The sequence below is a fragment of the Colletotrichum chrysophilum genome (genome assembly GCF_026319265.1).
Source record: "Colletotrichum chrysophilum strain AFK26 chromosome Unknown scaffold_54, whole genome shotgun sequence".
NCBI classification, from domain to species: domain Eukaryota; kingdom Fungi; phylum Ascomycota; class Sordariomycetes; order Glomerellales; family Glomerellaceae; genus Colletotrichum; species Colletotrichum chrysophilum.
Window position 1 is genome coordinate 1 of NW_026517341.1, and position 25,109 is coordinate 25,109.

Genomic DNA, 25,109 nt, shown 5'->3' on the forward strand with positions numbered 1-25,109 from the left:
CCGCAGTACGCCGCCTAACCCGGCCTGCTTCACCGCTGTTAGGTGCCTACCCTTGTAAAGTCCTTTCTTCCTTCTTCAGCTTAGAATAGTCAATCGACGGCACCTCTACGTTGAACAAGCCTAGGGGCCAGCCCCTTACAGCAGCAAGCATACCACAAACCAGGGAAAACCGCAAAACCCATACGCGTCGAAGTGGGTGTTCAAGACGGTCTGCGATATCTTTTTGATTGGATATCGCAGCTGTTGGTATGTTACGGAGGTGGCTCCGCTATATACAGAATCGACTGCGTTGACTTTATGATGCAATTGGTCGCTGAGGAACACCAAGATCTCGTGCGAGAGATGTTCGATCAGCTACTGGCAGCAACTAAACCTCCGAAGACCGGCTACGAAACGTGGGACCGCCCCAAAGTATGGTGTCTTATCGAAACCTTCATTGAAGACCTCGTGCTACGAGGATTTACTCGACAACCTTTTCATGCGCATAATAAGGGCATATGGTGCAGCGCCGAGCGCATCTCTCTCCCGTCTTCCAAGTGGGATTCTTCTTGTCACATCTACCAAATGAAGCTGCCCATTTCGGATTTGCCTTGCCCTTGGAAGGATAAAGATATTCCGGTGAAGCTGAAGTTCCCAGAACTGCCCCTTGACCTCACTGATGACCAAGTGAAGGAGAGGGTCATGTCAGAGGACTACGATATCAAGATCATCATAGACCATGAGACGGAATGCGAATCAGAGCGCTTCAGAAACTCTTCGGCTTTGGAATCGGACCTTCTGCAAGTCGAATGTCTTGGGATGCAGTGGAGGACTACCGAATGATGTCTCCTCGGCACTACACCACCGTTGGGTCACGGTTTCCTGCACTCGCTGGTTTAACTTCCGAGGCAAGGAACCAACAAAATGTACTATGGTCTAGAGCAACTCACGATACACCATCATACGGACAAGTACGAATCATTCAGAAAATCTCTCAGTCGCCTCATTTCTATATACCAATCGTTGGTGGGCCTGGAACAGGGAAGACGACCACCTTGGTCTTCCAGACTATGCTAGCAGCCATGGAACCTCTGTCTCGTCCTATTTCCCAAGCGAAGACACTCAACAAGCCATTCGCGCAAATCTTGGTACAGGCGGGCACCAACTCGACCTGCGACGACATCTGCGCACGATATGTGAATATGGCAAAGGAGTACAACCCTCAGAAAAGCTTTCAAATCTTACGCCTATTCGATGTCAGGGACGTTCTTGACTGGGATGAATATCCAAAGTATAAGCCGTACCATGATTCGGACATGCAGGAGACACTACGGGCGGATTGGCATCAAGAGCAGCAGAGACGTCAATGTGCGATGATCCGGCGAATATGTCAAGAATGGAAACGTCAAGAACATTGCAAAGTGTCATCACCAACCACACCAGGGAGCCCCCCTGGTCGCAGCATCGCTACAGTTGGAGACCCGGACGGGTTTCATATCAAGACAGCCAACAGCAGTCACCAAACTCGAGTACCTGAGCTCACTTTGGAAGGCCTGATAGCAAAACGACTTAGACAGCCAATTGAAAAGCTGAACAAAAGAGACGCCGAGCTGCGGAGTGGAATCATGAAATGCATGGAAAAGGGAGACTATTTCATGTTCTGTGCGGACTCTATATACTCGTTGGCACATGAGGTTGTGTCTTCCACTCAAGTCGTCGTCGGCACCCCTGCAGCAATCTGCGCTTCGCCGATATTTCGACAGCTTTTTCGGGCAGACATTTGTGTCCACGAAGATGCTGGCTCATCCAGCGAAGTCGACACTATGTGCCTGATTGCGGAACAAGACCCTCTAGCTTGTTTCCTCGTTGGCGATCCTGATCAGCAGGAATCGGCCTTCTTTTCGAAAAGAGCATGTGGAGATGCAAGGTTCAAGGCCATACAGGAGAGCAATCCTTTCGCGAGCCAGCTCCAAACGTCGCTGTTGCAAAGGATGGTGGCCTCGTTCATGATCCCTCACGGTGAATACCTATGTTCCGATCACAGGTCAAATGGCCTGGTGGGCGACGTCGTTTCAAAGGTCTTATACGGCAATCGCATCACGGCAGTGCAGAAGAACCCTTCTCCGTCGCCAATACAGACTCTATTCAGGGACCTGGTCGCGCAAATGTACGGCCAAGAGCTTTCTGGATTTGCCATCATGATCGATGTAAAGCATTCCAAAGAGATCAGTTCGGCGGAGGGATACTACAACCCCAAGCACATCGATGAGGGATGTCAGCTTCTGCAAACCATCCTGAAGCCTCTTCGCAAAAAGTCCCTCCGGGACCACGCCGATTCGACTTACCAACTTTATGCAGGAGTGGTAACTCCCTACAATTCCAGCATCACTGAATGGGAAAAAGCCTTCCAAGATGAGGGAATCCGTCACGTGGAGGCACATACACCATTCACGATGCCCGAAAGACATTTCGTCATGGTTGACCTCGTGAGATCCGACGACTCTGGAAACACGGGCGAAAGGAGTTTGCTGATATCCACCCTTTCTCGCGCCAATTCATGCATGATTGTATTGGTCAACACCAATACTCTCCGCAAAACCTACACCCCTTGGCTTGCCAGAGTGGTCAACTACTTCAAGGATAAGAAGCGGTTCATCGAGGTGCGATAATACAGTTCTCGCAAGGGCTTTTTGGGCATCTCGCAGGGATTGGGACAGATGTTTGGTGACCAGAGGGCAGTCACCGTGTTGTTGGCAAGTACTAGGGCCATGAGATGTGCCTTTCATCATATCGTTATCTCCCAAAACGAACGTAAAATTGAACAGTCTGTGTGCAAAATGGATAGGCTCTTATACTCTATGTCTAGGTCTATGTCTATGATCAACTGCAAAAGTTCATCCCCGCCTAAAGTTTTCAAGCTTCCTGCCAAAGTAAGACATATCTTTACTTGTAGATAATCCACCAGCACGGCTTAGACACACTTCTTGAACTCCTTGCTGCCGCGGTAATCCTTCGATACCTCAACATGGGTCATTACGCCGCAGAAAACGACCGATCCCTTGCTGTTCGCGTAGACGACGCGCAGGGGAGAGACGTTCTGGTTCTTGACCTTCTCATCCTTCTGCCACACGGCACCTTTGTAGCCCTGCCAGAACACGGGATACTCGTACAAGGTGGGTCTGCCGTTAGTGCAGACCTCAACACCCCAGTTGATCTTTTCCTGGTTTCCGAAGACGTGCGGGTAGCTGCTCTTGCCAGCGGCAAATCCGGCATTCGTAGCTTCGATCTTGACTTTGTCGATTTCCACGACAAACTTCTTCTCCTTCGCCTCGCTCTTTGTGGGCGTGCAAGTCACAGTAGCAGGCTTTTTGGGGGCTTGCTTAGGAGCTGACTTGGGAGGCTGTTTGACAGGCAATGTAGGTTAGTGGGTGACTCTTAGGAAATTTGAGTGGTCTGAGGGAGCCAAAGAAAACGTATTTGCCGATTACATACCGCGCGGGCTTCGAGGCTATCCTCAGTGGCAGGAGTAGGGACGGCCCAAATAGGAGCCGTGAAGAGGGCGAGGGGGATCAGAGTCTTGATGAAGTGCATTTTGACTGTAAAGGAGTGTTTTCCAACGAAGTTGATCTAGAGAGCGTAAAGGCGTGTTTTTTGAAGGTGTTGATTGTTGTGATGGGACATGGCCTACTTTGAACAGGCTTCTTTATAGTTTATATTCTTCTTCACGCGCACACATCGTTTCTTGCCAAGATCTGTTGATTCATTTTGCAAAGGGGCACGGCTACTCAGACGTCTGCTGGGAACGCAGCTGTTCGGCCATGTAGAGGTAATTCCGAATACCGATATGTTATTCCCAGCAGGTATTGTGTATATTGGTGCGAAGAGCATGTTTTCCGTATGGGAAAGAACGTCGGAGTCACCGACTACGAAAATAGACCATCCGTCAGAGATCGAGCGATTAGATGCCCGAAAACCCGAGGAGAGACGTCCAAATATGCTTCTGTGGTGGGTTCTTCTCGCAGTACAGGTTAGTGGAGCAGTGGAGCAGATCTTGCTGGTCTCTCTTGGTCTCACGGCGTTCTAATAAACTTCGACCGACCCGCCGCCCCTCATGAATCCCTAGATGTACCCGTTTACGTTCCCCAGGCGGCACTCCGTTATTCTTATTTTAGACTGTTTCTATAGATCTACCCTGGCTGAGCCTGGGGTACTCTGACGAGCGACGGGGCCAGCGAGATAATCAGCGAATTGTCCGAAAAGAGGGCCACGCGTGGGACCAGTCAGAACCAGCGAGAGAGTCAGCGAGAGACATAACTTCAGCCTCAGCATCGGAAGACCGGAACTGATCCTAGTCACGTACGGCGCTAGTTTAATTGGTATCTCGTGCGGGGCATCACATCTCACCTACCTTACGGCAACTTACATCGAGGCAAGTTGAGGCAGTGAAATTCTTCTTAATCTTTCATCAAACTGTGTTATGGTTCGCCAAGTCGCACGTTTTTTGCTGGAACCTGCAGAACAGGCACCTACAAACATCTGCTCGTTCTGCTGAGAGCATGCCGCTCTGCCCTTCACCAATAATTTCTCATCATCTCTGCGCCTTCCCTACTGATAGGGCCCGACCGGACTAGTTACTTTGCATGCTCTTCACAAAACCCGACTCAGAATGGCCACTGAAGACCTAGACTCAAGAGTTCTGAGTCTGAATCTGTTTGCTGACGATGATGACGAAGAAGACATCCTCTACAAACGGAAGCTGCAGAATTTGATCGACGGCACCGTGACACCGAGTGAAGCGGCGGCTGATTTTGACGCATGGGTGGTTCAAGACGCCAACAATCGCCTGAAGCAGCTCTTAAAGAGACCTGATCCCAAGAACCTGACTCCTGAAGAAGAAGCAAAGGGTATGTCCTTGCGCGCGATAGCACCGAATGCCAGCGGAAGTATCGACCTTGTGTTTCCGACCATCGCCAAGCTGTGCTCCGCATTCCCTCCCTTCCACCCTGGTCAAGATGCTATTGTTCAATTTCTCGAGGCACTCAGGGCTATGCCCGATCACCAAGTCCCAGACGGCATTCCAAATGGCGATGGAGACGACAGCCATTTCATCACGCTGTGGCCGTTCGGAGACGATTGGATGGCGTTAACGGAAATATTTCGCCGAGAAGCAGAAGGTATGTGTCTCGAGATAGTTGGCGGTTCTCACTGCTCACTGTTACTAACAACGCGGTCTAGAATATTCGTATCCATATTCAGATATCGAAACGCCTGGAAGCGAGACACAAGTTCGCTGGCGCAACTTCCAATCGGCGATTGCGCGTATCACCACTCTCGGGCTCATCAATTGCGGATTTCTGTCCGCGCTTGGCGACATAATGCCATCAAGCAGTACCTACCCTGATCTCGAGAAGCGAAAGATCGGCGGCCCCAACAGGGTCTCGGGAGATGCTATTGCTGCTGCGCAGTGGATTATGTGGCCCGACGAGGGTCGATTCGTGTATCAGCAGTGCAAGAAGCTTAATGAAACTGGGCCTAGGGCTATGTGGAGCCAAGAGAGATGGGAGGTGTGGAAGGAACAGTTCGCATTTATCGCTGGAGACGAGAGATTCACTCCCAAAGCCCGTGTAGCAGCCAAGCTATCAAGGGAGCAAATGATAGGCTATGAGGAGGAAGATAAATCCGTCTAGTAATTAGATCGCTCTTCTTGGTCTAAAAGCTCTAAATCTAAGTTTGCGTCATTATTCGATGCCAGTCATGACCATCTTCGTAACCAAAAACTCGTCAATGCCGTACTTGCTACCCTCTCTACCGAAACCACTCTGCTTCACGCCACCAAAAGGTGCCGCAGGGTCGCTGATAGCGCCTGTGAATAATGTCAGTGACTTATCTTTTCACGATTCTTGTCTCTTTTCAGGGGTTCTTACCGATGTTGACTCCAACCATACCAACCTCCAACGCCTCCGCTACCCTCCAGCACCTCGACACATTCTTGCTGAAGAAGTACCCGGCAAGACCAACATCCGCATCGTTGGCAAGCGCAATAGCCTCTTCTTCAGTGTCAAAGGCAAAGAAAGCGGCGACCGGGCCGAACGTCTCCTCGGAGCAGACCTTCATGCCAGGCTTCATATCGGCCAGCACCGTGATGTCGAAGAAGTTGGGGCCGAGCTCCGTCAAGGGCTTGCCACCGAGAAGCACCCGCGCGCCCTTGGAAACGGCATCCTTAACGTGCTCATCCACCTTGGCCACCGCACGGCCGTGAATCAGGGGACCGTGTGTCGTCTTCTCGCCGAATCCATCGCCAACGACGAAGCCCTTGATGGCGTCGACGAGCATCTTGGTGAACTTGTCGTAAACAGCGCGGTGAACCAGGATACGGTTGGCGCACACGCACGTTTGGCCCGATATCCTGAACTTGGACGCAATCAAGCCCTTCACAGCAGCCTCGAGGTCCGCATCCTCGAAGACGATAAAGGGGGCGTTTCCGCCGAGTTCAAAAGACAGCTTCTTCAGGGTTGACGAGCACTGGTTCATCAGAAGCTTTCCGACGCCGGTCGAGCCTGTGAAGGACACCTTCTTGATAATCGGGTGAGTCGTCAGGACCTTGCCCACGGAAACAGTGTTATCCAGAGCAGTGATGATGTTCACCACGCCCTTGGGGATACCAGCCCGATGAGCGAGCTCAGCCAAGGCCAAGGCCGTCAGGGGCGCCTCGGCAGGGGCCTTGACGACCACAGTGCAGCCAGCAGCCAGCGCGGGACCGGCCTTGCGCGTGATCATAGCAGCGGGGAAGTTCCAGGGGGCGATCAGTCCGCAGACGCCAACGGGCTCCTTGAGGGTGACGAGTCTGCAGCTCGGGTTGCTCGCCTGGATGGTATCGCCGTATATCCTGGGGGCCTCCTCGGAGAACCACTCGAAGAAGGATGCGGCGTAGGCGACCTCTGTTCTGGCGTCGGCCAGGGGCTTGCCGTTCTCGAGGGTGATGATGGCGGCCAGATCCTCTGCGTTTTCCATCATGAGGTCGTACCACTTGCGCAGGTAGCGGGCCCTCGCTCGCGCGGGAGTCTTGCGGTAAGATTTGAAGGCTTCATGAGCGGCGAGGATTGAAGCTTCAGTGTCCTTCTCATCAAATTCAGGGCATGTGGCCACCTCGGCAAGAGTGGAAGGGTCTGCATTCAGTGTCAGGATGAATTGAGGTCTTGGAAACAGGAGGCGACTCACTCTCGACAGAAAACACCTTGCTCGAGGCTGCGCCAACCCATTCTCCATTCACATAACACGCCGTCTTCAAGAGTGAAGCATCTTTCAACTAATCCTCCCAAGTCAGCTCCCGGGACGGTGTTGCGGGCAGACCGGAAGACCGCGGTTTCCTCGCATGCATGAGCACTCACCTGGTGTGCGCCTGACGCCATTTTGAATAACAGTTGCTAGCAGAAACAATGCACGTCAAGAAACCCTGCAGCAAAGTGGTCTGATGTCTTAGTGTGAACCGCGGCAATTGCAGCATATAGCCTTCGCGGTCCGGCGGTTTATATGAACCCCTCACTCACTCACGATGTTATCACAGGACCGCGCGCGCCGTCGCGATGCCGGTGTGCCTCAGAAAACCCAGCGATAGCGAAACGAAAGTGGGACCGGCCCGGGGCCACGGGGTGGGGTCGACAGCGGAGGGGGGACAATGACACATATCAACCCGCTAGATATGGTAAAGAATCGGACCAATTCCACGTGGGAAAAGAAACGCACGGGACAGAAAACGCCTCAAGGTGAGTTTCTGGTGGTCATAACGAGCCGCAATCGGGGGATCATGCTAGCTCCGATGGAGATGGTGGGGACTTTTCTGAAGCCGTTCTGGGCCCGGATGGGGCCGGCTCGGGACCGGCCGGCTTCGTCCCCGGCTGTCTGTCTTCGAGGGGCGAACGGAAGCTCTCGGGTGTTGCGAGATTCTGGGAGATAAATAGACGTTCTTCTTCAACTCGTTGATGGTTTCTGCTCTTGTTCGCCAATCTCATCACAGAGTCACATCTCATCACGATACTCTACTTCTACGCTTGAGACTCGACCTTGACAACACCCGAGATCACCGATTGTCTTGAAAGTAAGACCGACAAGATGCCTTCCTTCGTCGAGCACTCGGTCACCACGGAGGTCCCTGGACCCATGTCCAAGGCCAGCCAGAAGAAGCTTGACGCTGTCTTTGACGCTCGTGCCGTTCACTTCGTCGTCGACTACGAGAAGAGCCACGACAACTAGTATGTGTCATGGCTAGAAGACGCCTTTTTAGCAGTTACTAACACACAAAAGCATCGTTGACGTTGATGGAAACAAGTTCCTCGATGTGTATGTGCCCCTCCTGAGGTCACCGCAGATCCTCGGCATCCCACCTTGTCCCCCGCAGCTCGCTAATCTTAGACCACCCCAACAGCTACTCCCAGATCGCGTCCATCCCGGTTGGCTACAACAACCCCACCCTCATCGAGGCCGCCAAGTCGCCCGAGATGATCTCCGCCCTGGTCAACCGCCCGGCCATCGGCAATTTCCCCTCCGCCTACTGGCACGACATCCTCCAGGACGGCCTGCTCAAGGTCGCCCCGGAGGGCATGAACCACATCTTCACCGCCCAGTCCGGCTCCGAGGCCAACGAGCTGGCCTACAAGGCCGCCTTCATGCTCTACCGCCGCCGCGAGCGTGGCGAGGCCGAGTGGTCCCACGAGGAGATCCACTCCTGCCTGCACAACACCTCCCCCGGCTCGCCCGAGCTGGCCATCATGAGCTTCAAGAACTCCTTCCACGGCCGTGGCTTCGGTAGTCTGTCCACCACCCGCTCCAAGGCCGTTCACAAGCTGGATATTCCTTCTTTCAACTGGCCCCAGGCCTCGTTCCCTGCCCTCAAGTACCCCCTTGAGAAGTATGCCGCCGAGAACGATGCCGAGGAGAAGCGCTGCTTGAAGGAGGTTGAGGAGCTTATTAAGAGCTGGCACTGCCCCGTTGCCGCCATCATCGTCGAGCCTATTCAGAGCGAGGGCGGTGACAACCATGCCTCGCCCGCTTTCTTCCAGGGCCTGCGTGACATCACCAAGAACAACGACGTTGTCCTGATTGTCGACGAGGTCCAGACTGGTAGGTTCCCCCGGTATTTGTACTCCTCCAAGACAGACCCCCACTGACACGACTCAGGCTTCGGCGCCACTGGCAAGTTCTGGGGCCACGCCCACTGGAACCTCACCTCCCCTCCCGACATCGTCACCTTCTCCAAGAAGGCCCAGACGGCCGGCTACTACTTTGGCGACCGCATGCTGGTCCCCGACAAGGCCTACCGCCAGTTCAACACCTGGATCGGCGACCCGGCCCGCGTCATCGTCAGCAAGGCCGTCGTCGACGAGATCAGCAAGCGCAACCTGGTCGAGCAGACCGCGCGCGTCGGCGCCGCGCTCTACGCCGAGATGGAGAAGCTCGCCCAGAAGTTCCCCGACCATGTCCAGAACCTGCGCGGCAAGGGCCAGGGCCACTACATCGCCTTCGACACCCAGAGTGCGGCGGCTGTCACCGGCTCCATGAAGCGCCTTGGCGTTAACATTGGTGCCTGCGGCAAGGAGACCATCCGTCTCCGCCCCATGTTGATCTTTGAGGAGGCTCACAGTAAGTTGATATTGAAACCTGAAACTGGGAAGCCGAGGACATTTCATTGACCTTTTATTTTGCAGTTCCTCTCCTGATTTCTGCATTCGAGAAGACCTTCTCATCTCTGTAAATTTAAGCGCAAAAAGCATGGCATGGACGGAAAAGTTGATTGGGTGGACAAAGCATAGCATTGGTTTGAGCTCGGAGGGCATGCCGAGATGCGGCTTTGCCCTCTTTGAAGTTGATTTTGCACTGATACCATAATGACACCGCCACAAAAGGCGACGAAATACAATTGAAAAACATTTGATAATCAAACCAATCTGGAGTTTATCATGAGTGATATTGGTCACTGTCTTCATGTCTTCACCTGCCGCTCTTGGAATGCGCGGTGTACCGGGCCTGCCAAACAACAGTCTCTCAAAAATTGGCAGCACTACAATACGATTACGATCTCGTGACTGAAAATAGCTTGCTGTCAAATGGACCACGGCCGGCCGCTGGTGTGGCCCCAGGCCGCGGCTTCCACGGATTCTTCCGAGTGAGCAGCCTTCGGATACATCCAGATGATGCTGGATGAACAGAACTCCGTCAGCTCCCTCTCTCGCGTCAACTGCCGGCCGGCCGGGCCCATGTGAGCACGCCGGGAGTTGACGTCCACGCGGACCGGGAACGGTAGTCAACGCGTCCCCCAACCGGCACGTTATCAACCATCCCCGGAAAACCCTTCGCCTAGATCAGGACAACCCTGCTCAGACAGATCTCCGCCGAGAGATACGCAGCCGGGTCTTCGGGCCCGCAAAAGGAAGCCGGCTGGGGATGAGGGGTCCTGCGGTACCCCGCTCATCCCCGCGGCCCCAAGTCACCGAGATAAGATAATGATGCACCGGTGATGGGGTCTGCGCTAGCGTTTGATATCACAACGTTAATGAAGCTTCAGGTCGGGCGAAGAGGACGTATAAATCGTCAAGCACATAGTCCCGGATCAGGCCTCAGGAAGCAGGACATCACCCCTTACAGCATACGTCACTATCATCCAATAATTATCCCAGCCCTTCACAACCAAGAGAACACCATGTCAGCCCCAAGGAAACACGTCGTCTTCGACATCGTAGGCACCTGCATGTCCTACGACGCGATCCACCGCGCAATCGACACCCGCCTCGGCCCCAAGCTCGCCGAGTACCAGATCAAGCCCGCCCTCCTGGGCTTCGCCTGGATCGAGGCCGCCGAGCGCGAGTACACCTACCTCAGCATCCAGGGCCGCTACCGCCGCTTCTACGACATCTTCCGCAGCCTCTTCTACCGCATGCTCTACCAGGCCGGCGTGCCGGAGCCCCGCCAGCTCGCCACCGACGACGACGTCGCCTTCATCATGGAGCGCTTCATGGAGCTCGAGGCCCGCCCCGGCATCAAGGAGTGCTTCACCCTCCTGCGCGAGGCCGGGTTCACCGTGTGGGCGTTCACAGCGGGCGACGCCAAGCGCGTGGGAGGCTACTTTGCGAGGGCGGGCATCGACATGCCCGCGGAGAACCTGCGCAGCTGCGACTTTGACGGGCTGGGCAAGCCGGATCCGCGGGCGTACAAGACGCAGCTGGAGAGCTTCGGCGGGGAGGAGGCGTGGTTCGCCGCGGCGCACATGTGGGATGCGAGCGCGGCCAAGGGGTGCGGGTTCAAGGGCGCGTGGTGCAGCATCTACGAGAAGGAGCCGTGCGTGGATTTGTTTGGCGAGATGGACGTGATGGCGGACGAGTTGCCGGAGATGGCGCGGAAGATCATAGCTGCGTCAGAAGGCAAGAAAGCGTGATTAGGAGCCCGCTTTCGCAATTGAAGACCATCCAACGAAGACTACGTCATTAATATTATTCAACGTTTTAATTGAGCAAGCATATGCCGGTGGTGAAGTGATACGCTTGATACGCCATTTATCCCTGCGTCGGGAGGACATTTCCTTATCTTGAGTTTGAGTGGCCGAGGTCTGGCGTACCGGCTAGTTGCCGGTTCCGTGTCGTCCGTGGCCGGGTCGGCCTCCGGTCTCGGAGAACCTCCGTGTTCCCCGCCTGAAGCGTGAGGAGGGTTGGCAACGAGGCGGACTCGACCTCTGGGGGTATCGGCGGGGAATCATCAACATGCCGGCGTCTTATCTCTTGCAATCGAACGACAACTCCGATTGTCATCGGTCTGCAGCTTCGTGCTCATCAAATCTGTGCCGGTTGTCGGTTCATGATACTGCAACACTCGTATGCGGCGACCAATGCAGCAGTGCTTTGGATTTGCACATATTTCGTATATAGAAACTCGAAACGGATCGCTTATCAATTGATTGTGATCGTTTTCGCCGTTTGATGCTTAGCTCCTTTCGTGACATCTACCCCGGATCAATTACAGTCGCTCATGATGGCTACCCAGAAGCCGACACACATGCGGGCCCCTGTCGCCAACCCCGTCACCCCCTTTTGGAACTCTTCCCCGCGGGCGCTGGACGACCATCGCACTACTCCAGACCTACCCGCTTCCAGCGATGTGGTCATTATCGGCGCTGGTTTTGCAGGAGTGGCTACGACGTATCATATCCTGAAAGACAACCCGTCTCCACCTTCTATCACGATTCTAGAGGCCAGGAAAGTCTGCTCCGGCGCGTCGGGACGGAACGGCGGACACGTCAAGCCCGACACATACTTCAACGTCCCCAAGTATACCAAGCTCTACGGGGCCGGTGAGGCTGCAAAACTCGCAGCGTTCGAGGCATCTAATGTGTATGCAGTGAAGGAGCTCGTTGGGAGCGAGGGCCTGGACTGCGATTTCCACCTCACGCGGGCTGTGGATGTATATCTTGACCCGGAGCATGCCAAGCAAACCGAAGCAGCCTATCGCGAGCTATTGAAAGCGGGCAAGGTCAACCTGAAGGATGTGGCTTTCACGCCTGAACAGGATGCCGAAAGGGCAAGTCGTTGATGGAAACTCACAGCTCGAATGGTCGCTGACGTTACGTTCCCAGGTATCCGGGGTGAAGGGCGCTAAATGCTGCTTCTCCTTCACGGCCGCCCACCTCTGGCCCGCCAAAATGGTCCACCAGATCCTGCACCGTCTTCTCGAAAAGGACGTCAACTTACAAGCCAACACGCCCGTGAGCAGCGTCTCCGAGACGCCAGACGCAGACGGCAAGTGGACGGTGCAGACCCCCCGCGGCGCCATCACGGCCGGCAAAGTCGTCGTCGCGGCCAACGGCTACACCGCGCAGGTCCTCCCGCAGTACGAAAACCGCATCGTGCCCGTCCGCGGTATCTGCAGCCGCATCACGTCGCCCAAGGGCATCCGCACGCCGCACCTGGTCAACACGTACGGCATCCGCTTCGACGCCGTGAACAACGACTACCTCATCCCGCGGGCAGACGGGAGCATCGTCGTGGGCGGGGCGCGGCAGATGTTCTGGCACAAGCGCGCGGAGTGGTTCGACAACGTCCGCGACGACGAGCTGGTGCGGGGCGCGGCGCCGTATTTTGACGGCTACATGCAGAGGCTATTCCGGGGCTGGGAGGATAGCGGGGCTGAGGTCGATCGGGTGTGGACTGGCAGTGAGTGTGCATGGCATTCCGTCCCCCGTGTGTCCGAATGAGGCAGGTGATTGTTGACAAGTGAATGCGACAGTTATGGGGTACAGCTCTGACTTCATGCCGCATCTTGGGGCGGTGCCTGGCAAGCCCGGGCAGTTCATCATCGCTGGGTTCTCGGGTCACGGTATGCCAGAGATTCTCCTGTCCAGCAAGGGGGTTGCGGCCATGGTAAGGGATGGGGTTGCGTTCGCGGAGACGGGTTTGCCCAGCATCATGGAGACGTCAGAGGCGAGGATCTCGCGCAAGGACAGCCCGCTGGAGGAGGGATTGAAGTCGGTTTGGAAGGGAGAGGGAGAGGTCAAGGCGAAGCTGTAATGGGGGTTACTTAAGAGATAAGGTGCATGGCAGGGAATAGCTGGCCTGTCACTGTTCGTGGGGTACCTATCCGGGGGTTAATGAAGTTTGCTCATGTATCTATCGTCAGGCAGAGTGCGATCTGGAATGTGAAATAGAGAGAAAAGAGGCACGAGTCAGCATCTCCAGATACTTACTACCTTGGAAGCGTGTGCGGATAGGCACAGGGATGCGTGTTCGGCTCCGACCGGGTGCATGCCGGCTTCCCCGCGTCCTGTCAGCAGAAAAGAGTGGGTCCCCGAAGCCCCGACCGCGGCGCAGGTTTCGCCGAAATTCAGCCCCTCTCTCCCCTCTCAGGAAAGGCGCGGGACTTCATCCAGCTCCAGCCTATCTTAGCTCTCCTCACACACAATCTTGGAGCCGGCCAACAAATCCTCCCTTTACCCACCCGCATACCTTGCTCACATCCGCACGCACGCCAGCCGCACACCGCGAACTCTACCTGCCTTACCTTACCTAGTTGCAAGGGAGAGCGACTCAATGCGTTGTCTGTGAGGCCGAGACCAGACCTGTCTCCCTCCCTCCATTCTCCGCCACTGCACACAAGCATTCCGTTTCCGGGGGTCTTGAGTTACACGCGCCGCCCGCCCCCCGAGACCTGGAACCGCGAACCGGCCCGGGAGCCTTGCCTTTGCGCTGGCTGATCGGCGTGCGGCTCCCTATCTGGCCTTGCCTTGACTTTTCCGCCGCCGCCGTCTTTCTCACACCCCTTATCGGCTATCGCGACCCGAACGTCGATGGATCCCGACGACGGTCTGCGTCTGCAACGACACAAGCAGCGCCGCGTCGCGGATAAGGAGCGAAAGCGGGCTGTTCGAGCGTACGATGAGGCCCTCCCCTTCCCGTTCCCCAGTCCCCTAGTCCCTCACTCTAAGCCCATCTACCTCCCCCAACTCTCACAGCTCCTCGCCGTCATCGTGGCCCCGTGAAAAGTGCCTTCCATGCTGACGCGACCAAGCTGCGACGGATGCCGGAGACTCAAGGAGAAATGCGACGGCGGAGTCCCCTGCCGGCGGTGCACCCGCCTCCGCCGGCAGTGTGAGTTTCTCACGCCCACCACCAGAGAAGAGCCCGGCGCTGAGAGTGCGGCAAGGTAAACTAAACTTTCTTTTTGTAATCCACGCTTTGTCATGAGTCGCGAGATGCCATGGATCTCCATCAAGTGCTTCAACACGTGGCTGACGAGGCCACCATTTGGCGGATATCAATAGACCCCGCCCGTCGCACCAGGAGGACTCGGAGTTGAGGCAGCGCATGGCCTATATGGAGCGTTTGCTTGCCCACTACACCGGCCAGAGTAGACTCGATGCTGAGACATTAAAGACCTTGGCCGACTCCGTAGAGAAAGGACGAACCGGCCCGGAAGCCCCGGGACCGCAACCAGACCCGGACGCCACCATGGACCCGGACGTCGGCGCCGAGGTTGAGGTGAAGTCGCAGAGTTCCGATTCGTTCCAGGTCGATGAGATTACCGTGCAGCCATTGGAGAATAACATCACCCGTAAGATGAGCCCCAGGCATGAGGTTCATGGCGCCCCGGAACTGACTGTGGCTAGACTACTCCGGCGAGTTCTCACACTGGAACTTTTCCATGCGGATAAAGCAGTGGATAGAGCAGTGTGTAAATGTATGTCTCCCTCGGCATTGACTTGGATCACAAAAACGCTTACATCATTCAGGATACCCCCGATGGTCCCAAGACACAGTTCAAGGAGTACTACCGCCCCGAGGAGCTGCAGTCAACATCCAACACTGTTGCTTCGCTCTCATCACTTCCCCCGCGCTACGTGGCTGACTTCCTCGTCCACGCGTTCTTCAACCATGCCGAGACCAGCTACTTCTATGTTGAGCGGCACTGGTTGCAAGAGAAGTTGGATGTCGTGTATGAGAACCCGGGATCCCTCACACGTCGAGATGTCGGGACCATGTGCATCATCCTGATCGTCTTCGCCATCGGCACGCAATATGCGTATCTCGACTCGCGTGATGAGAGGGGCAGGGTGCCGACTGCCCCTGCCGAGTCGAGCCCGTTCTCCGAGGACACCATTGGCATCATGTTCTACCAGCAGGCCTGTAGGCTTGTGCCAGACGTCATCACGATATCCAGCCTGGAGAGTGTGCAAGCTTGCCTGCTCATCGGCCTCTACACCCTCCCTCTTGATGCATCCGGACTGTCATACGTGTACCTCAATCTTGCCGTGAAGCTTGCCATACAGAACGGCATGCACCGCAAGTATCCAGGAGACCTCATTGACCCCGTCATCCGCGAGACGAGGAACCGCGTGTGGTGGACGGCCTACACAACAGAGAAGTAAGCTAGGCGTTCATAAAACCTTCGGTTGCGGAGGTACTAACGAATCCTAGGCGCATCGGCATATTCCACGGCCGACCACTCTCCATTGCTGCCGCAGATGTCGATGCCGAGATGCCAGTCGACCGCCCAAACATCTGGGCCGGCTCACCACCACCAAACACCGCACACATGCTAGCCACCCTCCAGCTAAACCAAGCATTAAGCCGGATCAACCATCAGATGTAAGCACTCACACCTGCTTATCGCCCCTCACAGCTAACAACCCTCCAGCTCCCTCTTCAAGACCTTTGAAAAGCACGAAATCCCAGACGGCATAACCAAACTAGTCGAGATGAAGGCGCAGCTGCACACCTGGTGGAACAACCTCCCAGAAACCACCTTCTGCAAAGACCCGAGCCCCGGATCTGCCGTCTTCCGCCCCGACATGCATCTCCGCCTCGAATACTGCCTCGTCCGCATGTTCGCCGGCCGCCCCTTCATCTTCCCCCGCGAATCCACCCGCAGCACCGCCTCCTCCTCCGGCTCGCCCGCCGACTCTGCCGTGCCCCCGCGCACCGGCTCCGCCGCCGCCGCCGCCGGCAAAGCCCACCCGCGCTCCGTCCTCGTTGCGGACTGCGTCGACGCCGCCCTCTGCGTCGTCGAAACCTGCCGCCTCCTCCGCAACAGCATCGGCCTCGCCCGCGCCTCCTACACCGAGTTCTCCTCCTGCCGCGCCGCCCTCCTCGTCATCATTACGCAGTGCCTCCAGAAGAAGACCGACCGCCTGCGCGAGGCCCTCCGCGACGGCCTCGCCATGCTCAAGGAGATGTCCACCGGCGGCGAGTCCGCAAAGTCAGAGATGTCCCTCATCGAGGCCTTCGAGCGCGCCATCTCCCGCCTCGACGCCAACGACGACGCCGCGTCGAGCTCCGCCAAGGAGTCCGACTACGCGCGCTTCAAGAAGTGGGAGATGCTGTGGAAGACGGACACGCCTGCGCACGACGCACGCAGCGAGCGGAGCCACGATGCCGGGCTGCCGATCCCGCCGCACCCCGCGGCGTTCTGGCGGACCGGCGGCGGCCACGGGCATGGTGGTGGTAGCGGCGGCAGCGGCGGTCATGTGGCGCCTGGGACCGGGAGGCAGGGGACGGCGTCACTACCGCCGGCGATGCCTTTCTTTGGTCTCGACGGGAGCTTGTCGCCGATGCCGCCGGCGCTGGATGAGTTTTCAGCCATGTTTGGGAATGGGTACGTGCCGGGGTTTGAAGGCATGGGTGGGAGCGTGAACGGGAACTGGATGGGTTTGTAAAGCGAGAAGAAATACGTTGAACGAAAGGAGGCGTTTCTGGTAAACTTTTCTGGCTTTTGAGGAGGGGCTTTCTTGGATGAAAAAAAATGGCCACGCGCAGCGAACAGCCGGCTTTGCGAAGAAGCGATATTTTTGTATGCACGTCTAGTTCACGGGCTGTCTTGTTTGTCCATACGAATAGATCATACATGATCTGATTCATACACCAAGCTTGAGGCCGATCCAATAAACACCCGCCGAAGACGCTCTAGGGGCGAAGGCATACCATCGCAGGCCAAGCATAAGCAGCCGGTGAAGTCACGGCGGCTAGCTGCAATCTCGGGGCGGCAGCAAAGCACGAATTGGATCAATTCGGGCTGGAGCGGTGAGAGAACGAGCTGTCAACATGGCGTGACGGAGTTTTCAGAAGTGGTGTGATTGCATGCAGCAAGTGCTCGTTTACGGAGGTGAGAAAATGGCCGGCCATGTTTCACTGGTCGAAAACGAGAACCACATACCACGGAACACCAAAAGCGCAGTCCATAGAACGACAAAAAGGAATCGTTCTCCGAACCCAGAATCGAACTAGGGACCTTTCGATAATCTTGGTAGAACCATTACAGTCGAACGTGATGAACCAACTACACCATTCGGAGAGAACGTGACTAAGCCACGTGAATGATTGGCTAACTGCTGGTCTCGGCGGAGGACAAGTCGATTATATCGCGCAGGGACTGCAGGAATTCGGCGGAGTTTTGTCGTTCAGTTAGGACAATTATATCCCGTAAAGACTGCAGGAAATTGGCGGAGTTTTCGAGACTTCGGGCGCCCTGCAAGCTGGGCTCCGGGCGGGTACGGAGAATGCGGGAGCCCGAGTACTCCGGGCCCGGGCCGCGGAACACGGCTAGTGGAAAGCTTCGGTAATGCATTCCGAGAAGAGATTGCGGCGATTAATACATTACCATTGTCTACTCGCTTCCGCAGGGGCTAAAATCCCTTCATTTAGAACAGTGGAAATCACTTGTCGCGTTGAATTAGCGTCCATGGTGCGCGATAGTCGTATAACCCGTGGAATGCAAGCCTGGCTTTCTCATGTTCTTTGTTCGTGTTATGTTATTTGACATGTAGATAGACCTTGAAGTGTTCTACAATCCGTACACTTCAGTATCAATTGCCCAGTTGGCGAGCACGCATTGGTCTCTATCTATGGCTCCAGGTGACTAGGCCGACTTGGCTGCCGTCTCAGTGTCTTTCCGGAGACCCATCCGGGAGTACGACTCGAACTGAAGCTTATCGCCCGCTTCCTGAATACCCTTCACAGTTTCCAAAATGGACTCTTCCAAGGGGGTCCAGCCCGGACGTCCCAGCTCTCGCAAGTACTGCTCGGCTTTGTCGCGCGCTTCGACGGGGTGCTGGCTCGGCTCGTTAGAGAAGTTCTCCGGGAACTGCTTCCCAGGCTCGTTCTTGCGGAAGATTTCCAGGATCAAGTCCCAGCTGAAAGTGTGGGCGAGACCGAAGAGGCGCTGATCTTTCACATGCTCGAGAATGGCTCCAGCAACATGCAATCTGCCCGTGTCGTCGTTGTCGATGAAGTATTCTATGAAAGACTAATTAGTCACGCCCTGCTCGCTCAGGTAGCATAAAACTTGCGCTTAGATATGACGCGGTGAACACCCGCAATCTTCCCGTTGTAGAGTACGACCGGAAGTCCAGAGCTGCTGGGAAATCCTTGGTTGACCGGGTCGATGGAGCCGCCAAAATTGAAGTTGGGGAGTACTATTTGATTTTTCAGTCCAAGTCAGTCTTTATATCGAAGACGTTTTTTTACCAGTGTTGACAACGAGGTCAGGGCGCTCGCTGCGGTGCTCCTTGTGGTACTTCCACACTTCCTGCTCTGCCTGCGTCTTGCTCGCCGCATAGACGGCGCCAGATCTTTCCGGGCTGTAAGGAGGATCGGCCCACGCGATGTTGACTGCGTTCTCGTTCCAGCTATCTTCGGTAATCACCGAGTCTGGTGAGTCGTCTTTCGGACCAGCGGCAGCTGACGATGAAGTGAACACAAAGCGCTTCACGCTCGGCTGCGCGTAAGCCGACTTCAATGCACTCAGGGCGCCCTTGATGGCGACGGGAATGACATTGTTGGGGTTGGGGTCTAGCGTCATGATGGAAGCTGTGTGCACAACTACGGCGACGCCTGGGATTGAATGTCAGCCCCGTAACTTGTCTGCTGACGTCTTTCGGGTTACTCTCGGCATACCTTTCGTGGCTTCATCGAAAGCGCCTTCCGCTGCCATATCCGAGACTTGAGCAAGCTCGAAATGGCCTTGGCCAAATTGCCTTTCAAATGCCGCCGGAAGCCATGCAACCTTGTCCGGGTTACGAACTGTGCCGCGAACCTTGTATCCATATTCGAGGAACTGTTTCGCAACGTGGGAGCCCAAGAGGCCGTTGACTCCAGTCACAAGAACTGTCGAGCCTTTGGGAATCGCAAGGTTTGCCATAATTGGTGGGAGTGCAACGGTGAATTCAAGGTGCAATTCTCAAGATGTAAGTAAGTTTTGGAGGGTGTATGTATGTGAGTATCGTGGTTTTAACAGGTGGCTCTAAGGGATTGTGCCATCTCACAATGCTTGACTCCATCCGATTACAAATCCTGGGGTCATACCTGCAGGCAGTTACTGCAACTTGCGCTGCGGACATTCCACTTGGCGGGCGGACTTCTACATCTAGGATGGATCCACCATAAAGGATCCATCATCCAACAGGACGGGTAAACTTGCAGGGGATGAGTTAGCGCCAATGTTGAAGAATGGCGTCAATATGCACTTCCAATCATATTCCTGCACACATCAAAGTCAACCGCTTTTCCAAGAAACCTCGCTGCCATCCAAGGGAAGTTACTTGGAACGGTGAGTTATCGGGTGGCCCATCAATGGCAAGTTGATCCAGGTGCATTATCAGGCTTGCGACAGAAGGGCATATTGGTTGTTTCAAGTTCACATTGCAAATTGATGCAGAGTACACATGATACATTTCAATTTACCAGTCTGATAGAAATCTCCCTAGGGAAATTTGTTGGCTGTAAGATTTCCAACTAGAGACCCTACCAAACAACCATCGCAAGAAATGAGGCCAGTCATGAAACCAAAGGCGTCTTTACCCATCTGGCTTTTAACATAGTAGCCATGCTATATCAATGAGCCACTCCGTCTCGTATTGAAAACTTTCAGGTTGTTTCCCTCAAAATATTGTCCAAGTTGTCGCGGGTTGAACCAGGGGGTTCAGGCTGACATTAGATCACTCGGAGGCCTGAGTGTGCTTGTCGAGAACATCGCCAGCTACGTGACGACAATTGAGCGTCACATTTCAGAAGAAAAAGCAAGTTGGTGTTTAACTGGCCGGTATTTGATGCATTCAGTGTACATCTGTTTCATCTTTACAGGTATTCTCAGGCTAGGTCTGTGATTGCTGGGAAGAGTTGTCCTGGCCAAGAAGCAATCTTCTCTCTTCCTCGTCGTGACTTTCAAGGTATTCCTCCGGCAGGTCTGCGTGGCCCGCCCGGGAAAGCGCCAAGGACGCGAGACCACACATGGCGAAAGACATGACATAAGGCATACCTTTCCAGATTCCATCAAGTCTCATGCTCCAGCTGAAGGTCCTAGCAACAATGGGGCCAGCGAGTAAGGAGCCCAAGGTGTCCATCATGGAGAGTGTCGTGAACAAGGTCCCGACCATGTCTTTCTCAACCAATGAACTGAGAAGCGATCTAGCAAATGAACTGAAACCGTTTCCAAGGGTATAGAACGCCAAGCCTAGAAATGCGCTTCAGTAAACTCCCTCTAGTCTCCAGTGTCGTGTAGAGTGCTTACCGACGACAACCACAGGTATGCTTGGCGCAAGAACCAGGACTGCAAAGCATATCATGATAAACACAATACTGAGCCTGGAAAGAAGGAAGTCTTTGACTCGAGCGGAGAAGCCTAGTTTCTTGGAAATGAAAAGATCCAGCACAGGCAGAATGGCGACGAAGGTTACAAGCTGCGCGAAAGCCCGGAATGAGACTAGAAGGTTGGCCTGGAAATTGTCAGTAGGAACATCACGGTAATCTCGCGAGATAGATACCTTGGCTATTGGAATAGCGTATCTCGTTGATAGGTATTGCAGAAGGACACCGAGAGATTGTCGAGAGAAGTCGACGGCTAGAAATGTCAAAACAAGAAACAGGACACTACGATGGCGAAGGATAAATCCTAGAGTCTTGTGAACATGTCTGAGGAGGTTTTTCAATGTTCTTCGAAGACTCAAGTCTTCTGAAAGGCCCTCCCTGTCTGACTCGATCGAGTTATCTTCGCCTCGAGGCAGTGTTTCCGGGATGGTACCTGTGAGAACGGCTGTGATTATCGTACAAGCTGCAAGATTAGCTGAGGTCTAGACAGTGGTGCTGCAGTCTTACCCAATCCCAATAGCAAAGGGTGCCAAAGACTATGGGTCATCAAGGCGGAACCAATCGCTGGCCCGATCAGCTCCGCGACAATCAGAGCAGCCTGGGCATAGAAAAAGACATTTGACCTATTTTTTTCAAGTATTAGTATTCTTGAAAAGCTTACTCGTTGTCGCCTTTACTTACCTGTACTTTTCAGGCGACGCATCTGTAATGATCATCATGGCGACAGCGCCAGTAACTGTGCTTCCACCTCCAATGAGAAGAAAGCATGAAGACAGCCACACAAGTTTAAGGGGCAATTCCAGCCAGCCTGTGATAATTGTAAGCAACATGATGGCAAGCAACTCAAAGCTCATCTGCGTTTTCACTCACAAATGAAGAGCACCCAGCAAGCACCCAGCAAGCACCCAGCACCTGTCCTACAACGCTGAGGAAGAAGACTCGTCTCCGGCCTTACTTATCTGCAAGCACTCCGAACCACATAGCCAATATCAAGCCAGGAATGCCATCAAAGAACGTCTGCCAACCAAACAGCTCCGCCACGACGTCTTGAACTGCAGGGTCCTTGCACATCTCCTCAGAGGGTCCGCTGCCGGGGACGTTGCCGCCAACTTTGTAGTACTGTCGACAGACGACGTCCTCGAACAAACGCGTCTGCGGAGCAAGAGACATGCAGTTTCCAAGGCCGTCAATGAAGAGCATCATTGCCACAACGACGATAGGTTTCCAATAGATGCTATCCCCGTGACCAGCAGTGGACTCGGTTGAAGGTCCGGGCTTGCGCTTTCTACCTGTACAGCCCATTTTCCGATGTGCGTTTGCTTGGCTGAGGAATCTTGAGAGTAAGGGTGGTGGTGTCTAGTGGTTGCCGATGAGTACTTTGACGTGCAGGTGGGATGGGGATGGAGCACTCTTACCAGCCAGTTGCGGAGGTGTGCCGGAATAAAAGCTTAGAATAGCGGTCGCCTTGGCGACATGGATACGAGCTTTACTTATGACTGATTAAGAAACAGGGCTCATTGTGTTGGTAATTCACTTGCGGCGAGCCGGAGCGACGCGGAACCAACGGATTCATGGGGTCGTCTAGCCCGAGCCAACAGCTGCCAGGGGACAGCATAGCTGATTTTCCTTCGCCGATCGTGACTTTGCCTGTAAATTCTCCTCGTTTACTAATGCATTGCTCTATCTGCAGTCCTTTTTATCGTCTAACAATGCCGTGTATAATCAACTGGACTTGATTGAGAAATCCCAGTCGAGCAATCAAAGAGAACTCAGGTGACAAACGGCTGAGGCTTTTCGTTCGAAGTTCAGTTGGTCTCAAGATGGTTAATTGAGTGAAACGCCATATCTTATTGAACGTATGTTCGTTGTCCCTGCTCCAGAGCGGAAGTATTTCTGAACTTATTACCATGTGACACCTGGGGTACTTGCCTGGAGAGAAGATCACCTCTATGCATCTCATGTCCGCAAGAATGCAGAACGCAACTATCATTGCAGCCATGCATCAACTTGAGGGGGCCGCCACATATGAAAAGGAAGCCGTTCTTGATGAAGGCATTTTAGCGGACACTGTCGATATTGCAAATGTAAAAGCTAGATGTGAACTCTTTAAGGGAAAGTAGCTGTAGCCAGAACAGAAGGCCCGGGGTCGCTTCATGTGCGCTGGAACACGGTAGCTTGCTCGCGGTGAGATGCTATGTGATGGGTGTCGATTATCTCACATTTTCTTACCGAGGTATTTCTCAGTAGGGGAAAATAGCACAACGTTATGTTATATCGCTGAGATTTGCGGAGCTCAATAACAGGGCTTCCTTCAAGAAAGCCATGTGCTTAGGAAGGGGAGAGAAACCCGTGCTTACCTTGAGATTGTTCGTGATGTTTTCAAGGGAAACTGTTCCCAGAAGTGAAGCAAGAGCAGAAAACTCACACAAGAACAACTCTACACATGACCAGGCGCTGGCTCAGGACACCACAAAGTGAGATGCGCTTTAATGGTGGCTCAGTGGGTGAGCTACGACACTTTCCATGCCACTTCCGCAAGCAACTAACCTATCAAGCTGTACGAAGGAAGGTCTCATCAGGCTGCGTATGGCAGCTACTGTTACGCAATCAAACAAATGGGCAGCCTTAAGATGTTCTGCTTCTCCGCTTGGCAAGAATCATACTTTGTGACTTTGAGTCTCATCTCCATGTTTGGAGCTTTCTGGAAGACAAACAAGAGGTCCAGCCATCTTCCGAGGCGTGCGAAGACAGGTTTGCACTGGTTAGGGTGTTGGTTGAGCATGATGTCGATGTCAATGCGTCTAACAAATGGGGTCGCACGGCTCTGAACATCGTCTCTCCAGGAAATGAACACCAGGGTTTCATTAAATATCTAATTGATTAAGAGGCTGTTTATTGTCTATAGGGATATGAATGCAACGCAGTTAGAGAAAGACGAAGCTAGCCGAAGTATTGATAATGAGCAATAAGAATAATCAGTATGAAGGGTACACTGAAAGAAAGCACTAGGAAGAACCCAACAGCTGGAACATCGAGTTTTGTATTTTTCCAATTATTTTGGGCGAAGCAGGCACAGACACCTTTTGCCCGGCCCTAGCGTCGAACAACATATTTTCAATGAAGAAAACAAAAATCACGTTACAAGTCTTATTATTTATATATTTGTTGATCCGTAGAAGAAGCTTAATGATAATCCCTAAACATTGTAGGTCTTTCCCCCTGCTGTCGTGTTAGTGGTAGTGTTTGCTCATCTCTACGTGATGTATCCTATGGAATATCAGCTTACACATGAATGGAAATGAACACCACCGAGTGCCTCACCTCACGATTCCTGATCGTTGTCGTGGAAATAATCTCTGGAATGCATCACCCCACCAACTCCATCCCTGGACACACCCCATTCACCCCCTCCACCATTCCAGACACTCGATCACCCCAGAGACTCCACAATCTTCAGTTCTTCCATTCCAGTCTTCGGGGCCGAGAGAAACACACCCACCGCAAGAGGTTGATGCGGGTCTTCTCTTAAGTGTCGTCATAGGTAAGCGACCCGAGTGAACCCTTCTGAATATGCCGGGGTCTAACTTGGTTTGCGCGCGTATGTACAACTGCCGATATAGATTTTCGAGAATACTTCAGTTCTAAACACGGCTTTAATCCCCAGCTGAGGACTGCTTTAGGCAAGTATTACAGCACTCAGATAGCACTTGGTTTGGACAGCTAACGCTCACGCAAGCGCAGCTCATGGTATGGGATTAAGACACGCAGTGAGAAGTCGATGCAAGAGTCGACACAGAAGTATGGCTTGCGCATTAGGGATGTATATTCAGTGATGGAACGGAAGGTAATCTAAGTATGTGCTCTTCTCCGTAACTCCGTCAGTCCCGTCGTAAGAGCAGGTAAACAGAAATGCAATGCCATGGTCCAAGTCCCTCTTTGAACAGACCGTCAACCGATTCAGATGACGCGCAGCCATCCTTTTCAACTCAAATTAGTCAACAATGCCATAACAATGTT

At 53.9% G+C, this 25,109-nt stretch overlaps 9 protein-coding genes and 1 non-coding gene across 10 annotated transcripts; 6 read left to right on the forward strand and 4 right to left on the reverse strand.

Moving 5' to 3' along the window:
* Positions 1-2,950: 2,950 nt before the first annotated feature.
* COL26b_006925 (uncharacterized protein) lies at positions 2,951-3,570 on the reverse strand (the record flags this gene model as incomplete). The annotated part of the gene is made up of 2 exons (XM_053179736.1): positions 2,951-3,379; positions 3,472-3,570. The coding sequence occupies 2 exons, from the start codon at positions 3,568-3,570 to the stop codon at positions 2,951-2,953; spliced, it is 528 nt and encodes a 175-aa protein (XP_053036236.1).
* A 1,075-nt stretch (positions 3,571-4,645) lies between these two features.
* COL26b_006926 (uncharacterized protein) lies at positions 4,646-5,666 on the forward strand (the record flags this gene model as incomplete). Its single annotated transcript, XM_053179737.1, has 2 exons — positions 4,646-5,153; positions 5,236-5,666. 2 exons carry the CDS (start codon positions 4,646-4,648, stop codon positions 5,664-5,666), a joined length of 939 nt encoding a protein of 312 aa, XP_053036237.1.
* Positions 5,667-5,717: 51 nt separating this feature from the next.
* COL26b_006927 (uncharacterized protein) lies at positions 5,718-7,388 on the reverse strand (the record flags this gene model as incomplete). The annotated part of the gene is made up of 4 exons (XM_053179738.1): positions 5,718-5,842; positions 5,904-7,145; positions 7,198-7,285; positions 7,368-7,388. 4 exons carry the CDS (start codon positions 7,386-7,388, stop codon positions 5,718-5,720), a joined length of 1,476 nt encoding a protein of 491 aa, XP_053036238.1.
* Positions 7,389-8,088: 700 nt separating this feature from the next.
* COL26b_006928 (uncharacterized protein) lies at positions 8,089-9,727 on the forward strand (the record flags this gene model as incomplete). Its single annotated transcript, XM_053179739.1, has 5 exons — positions 8,089-8,228; positions 8,281-8,316; positions 8,402-9,096; positions 9,154-9,615; positions 9,681-9,727. 5 exons carry the CDS (start codon positions 8,089-8,091, stop codon positions 9,725-9,727), a joined length of 1,380 nt encoding a protein of 459 aa, XP_053036239.1.
* A 945-nt stretch (positions 9,728-10,672) lies between these two features.
* COL26b_006929 (uncharacterized protein) lies at positions 10,673-11,404 on the forward strand (the record flags this gene model as incomplete). Its single annotated transcript, XM_053179740.1, has 1 exon — positions 10,673-11,404. The coding sequence occupies one exon, from the start codon at positions 10,673-10,675 to the stop codon at positions 11,402-11,404; it is 732 nt and encodes a 243-aa protein (XP_053036240.1).
* A 590-nt stretch (positions 11,405-11,994) lies between these two features.
* COL26b_006930 (uncharacterized protein) lies at positions 11,995-12,552 on the forward strand (the record flags this gene model as incomplete). Its single annotated transcript, XM_053179741.1, has 2 exons — positions 11,995-12,313; positions 12,362-12,552. 2 exons carry the CDS (start codon positions 11,995-11,997, stop codon positions 12,550-12,552), a joined length of 510 nt encoding a protein of 169 aa, XP_053036241.1.
* A 109-nt stretch (positions 12,553-12,661) lies between these two features.
* Positions 12,662-13,526, forward strand: COL26b_006931 (uncharacterized protein; the record flags this gene model as incomplete). The annotated part of the gene is made up of 2 exons (XM_053179742.1): positions 12,662-13,172; positions 13,246-13,526. The coding sequence occupies 2 exons, from the start codon at positions 12,662-12,664 to the stop codon at positions 13,524-13,526; spliced, it is 792 nt and encodes a 263-aa protein (XP_053036242.1).
* Positions 13,527-14,828: 1,302 nt separating this feature from the next.
* On the forward strand, positions 14,829-17,167 carry COL26b_006932 (uncharacterized protein; the record flags this gene model as incomplete). The annotated part of the gene is made up of 5 exons (XM_053179743.1): positions 14,829-15,066; positions 15,122-15,192; positions 15,245-15,876; positions 15,930-16,100; positions 16,150-17,167. 5 exons carry the CDS (start codon positions 14,829-14,831, stop codon positions 17,165-17,167), a joined length of 2,130 nt encoding a protein of 709 aa, XP_053036243.1.
* A 544-nt stretch (positions 17,168-17,711) lies between these two features.
* Positions 17,712-17,802, reverse strand: COL26b_006933. The gene has a single exon. It is a non-coding gene; the product is annotated as a tRNA-Tyr (tRNA).
* A 564-nt stretch (positions 17,803-18,366) lies between these two features.
* On the reverse strand, positions 18,367-19,647 carry COL26b_006934 (uncharacterized protein; the record flags this gene model as incomplete). Its single annotated transcript, XM_053179744.1, has 3 exons — positions 18,367-18,743; positions 18,975-19,340; positions 19,404-19,647. 3 exons carry the CDS (start codon positions 19,645-19,647, stop codon positions 18,367-18,369), a joined length of 987 nt encoding a protein of 328 aa, XP_053036244.1.
* Positions 19,648-25,109: the final 5,462 nt, after the last annotated feature.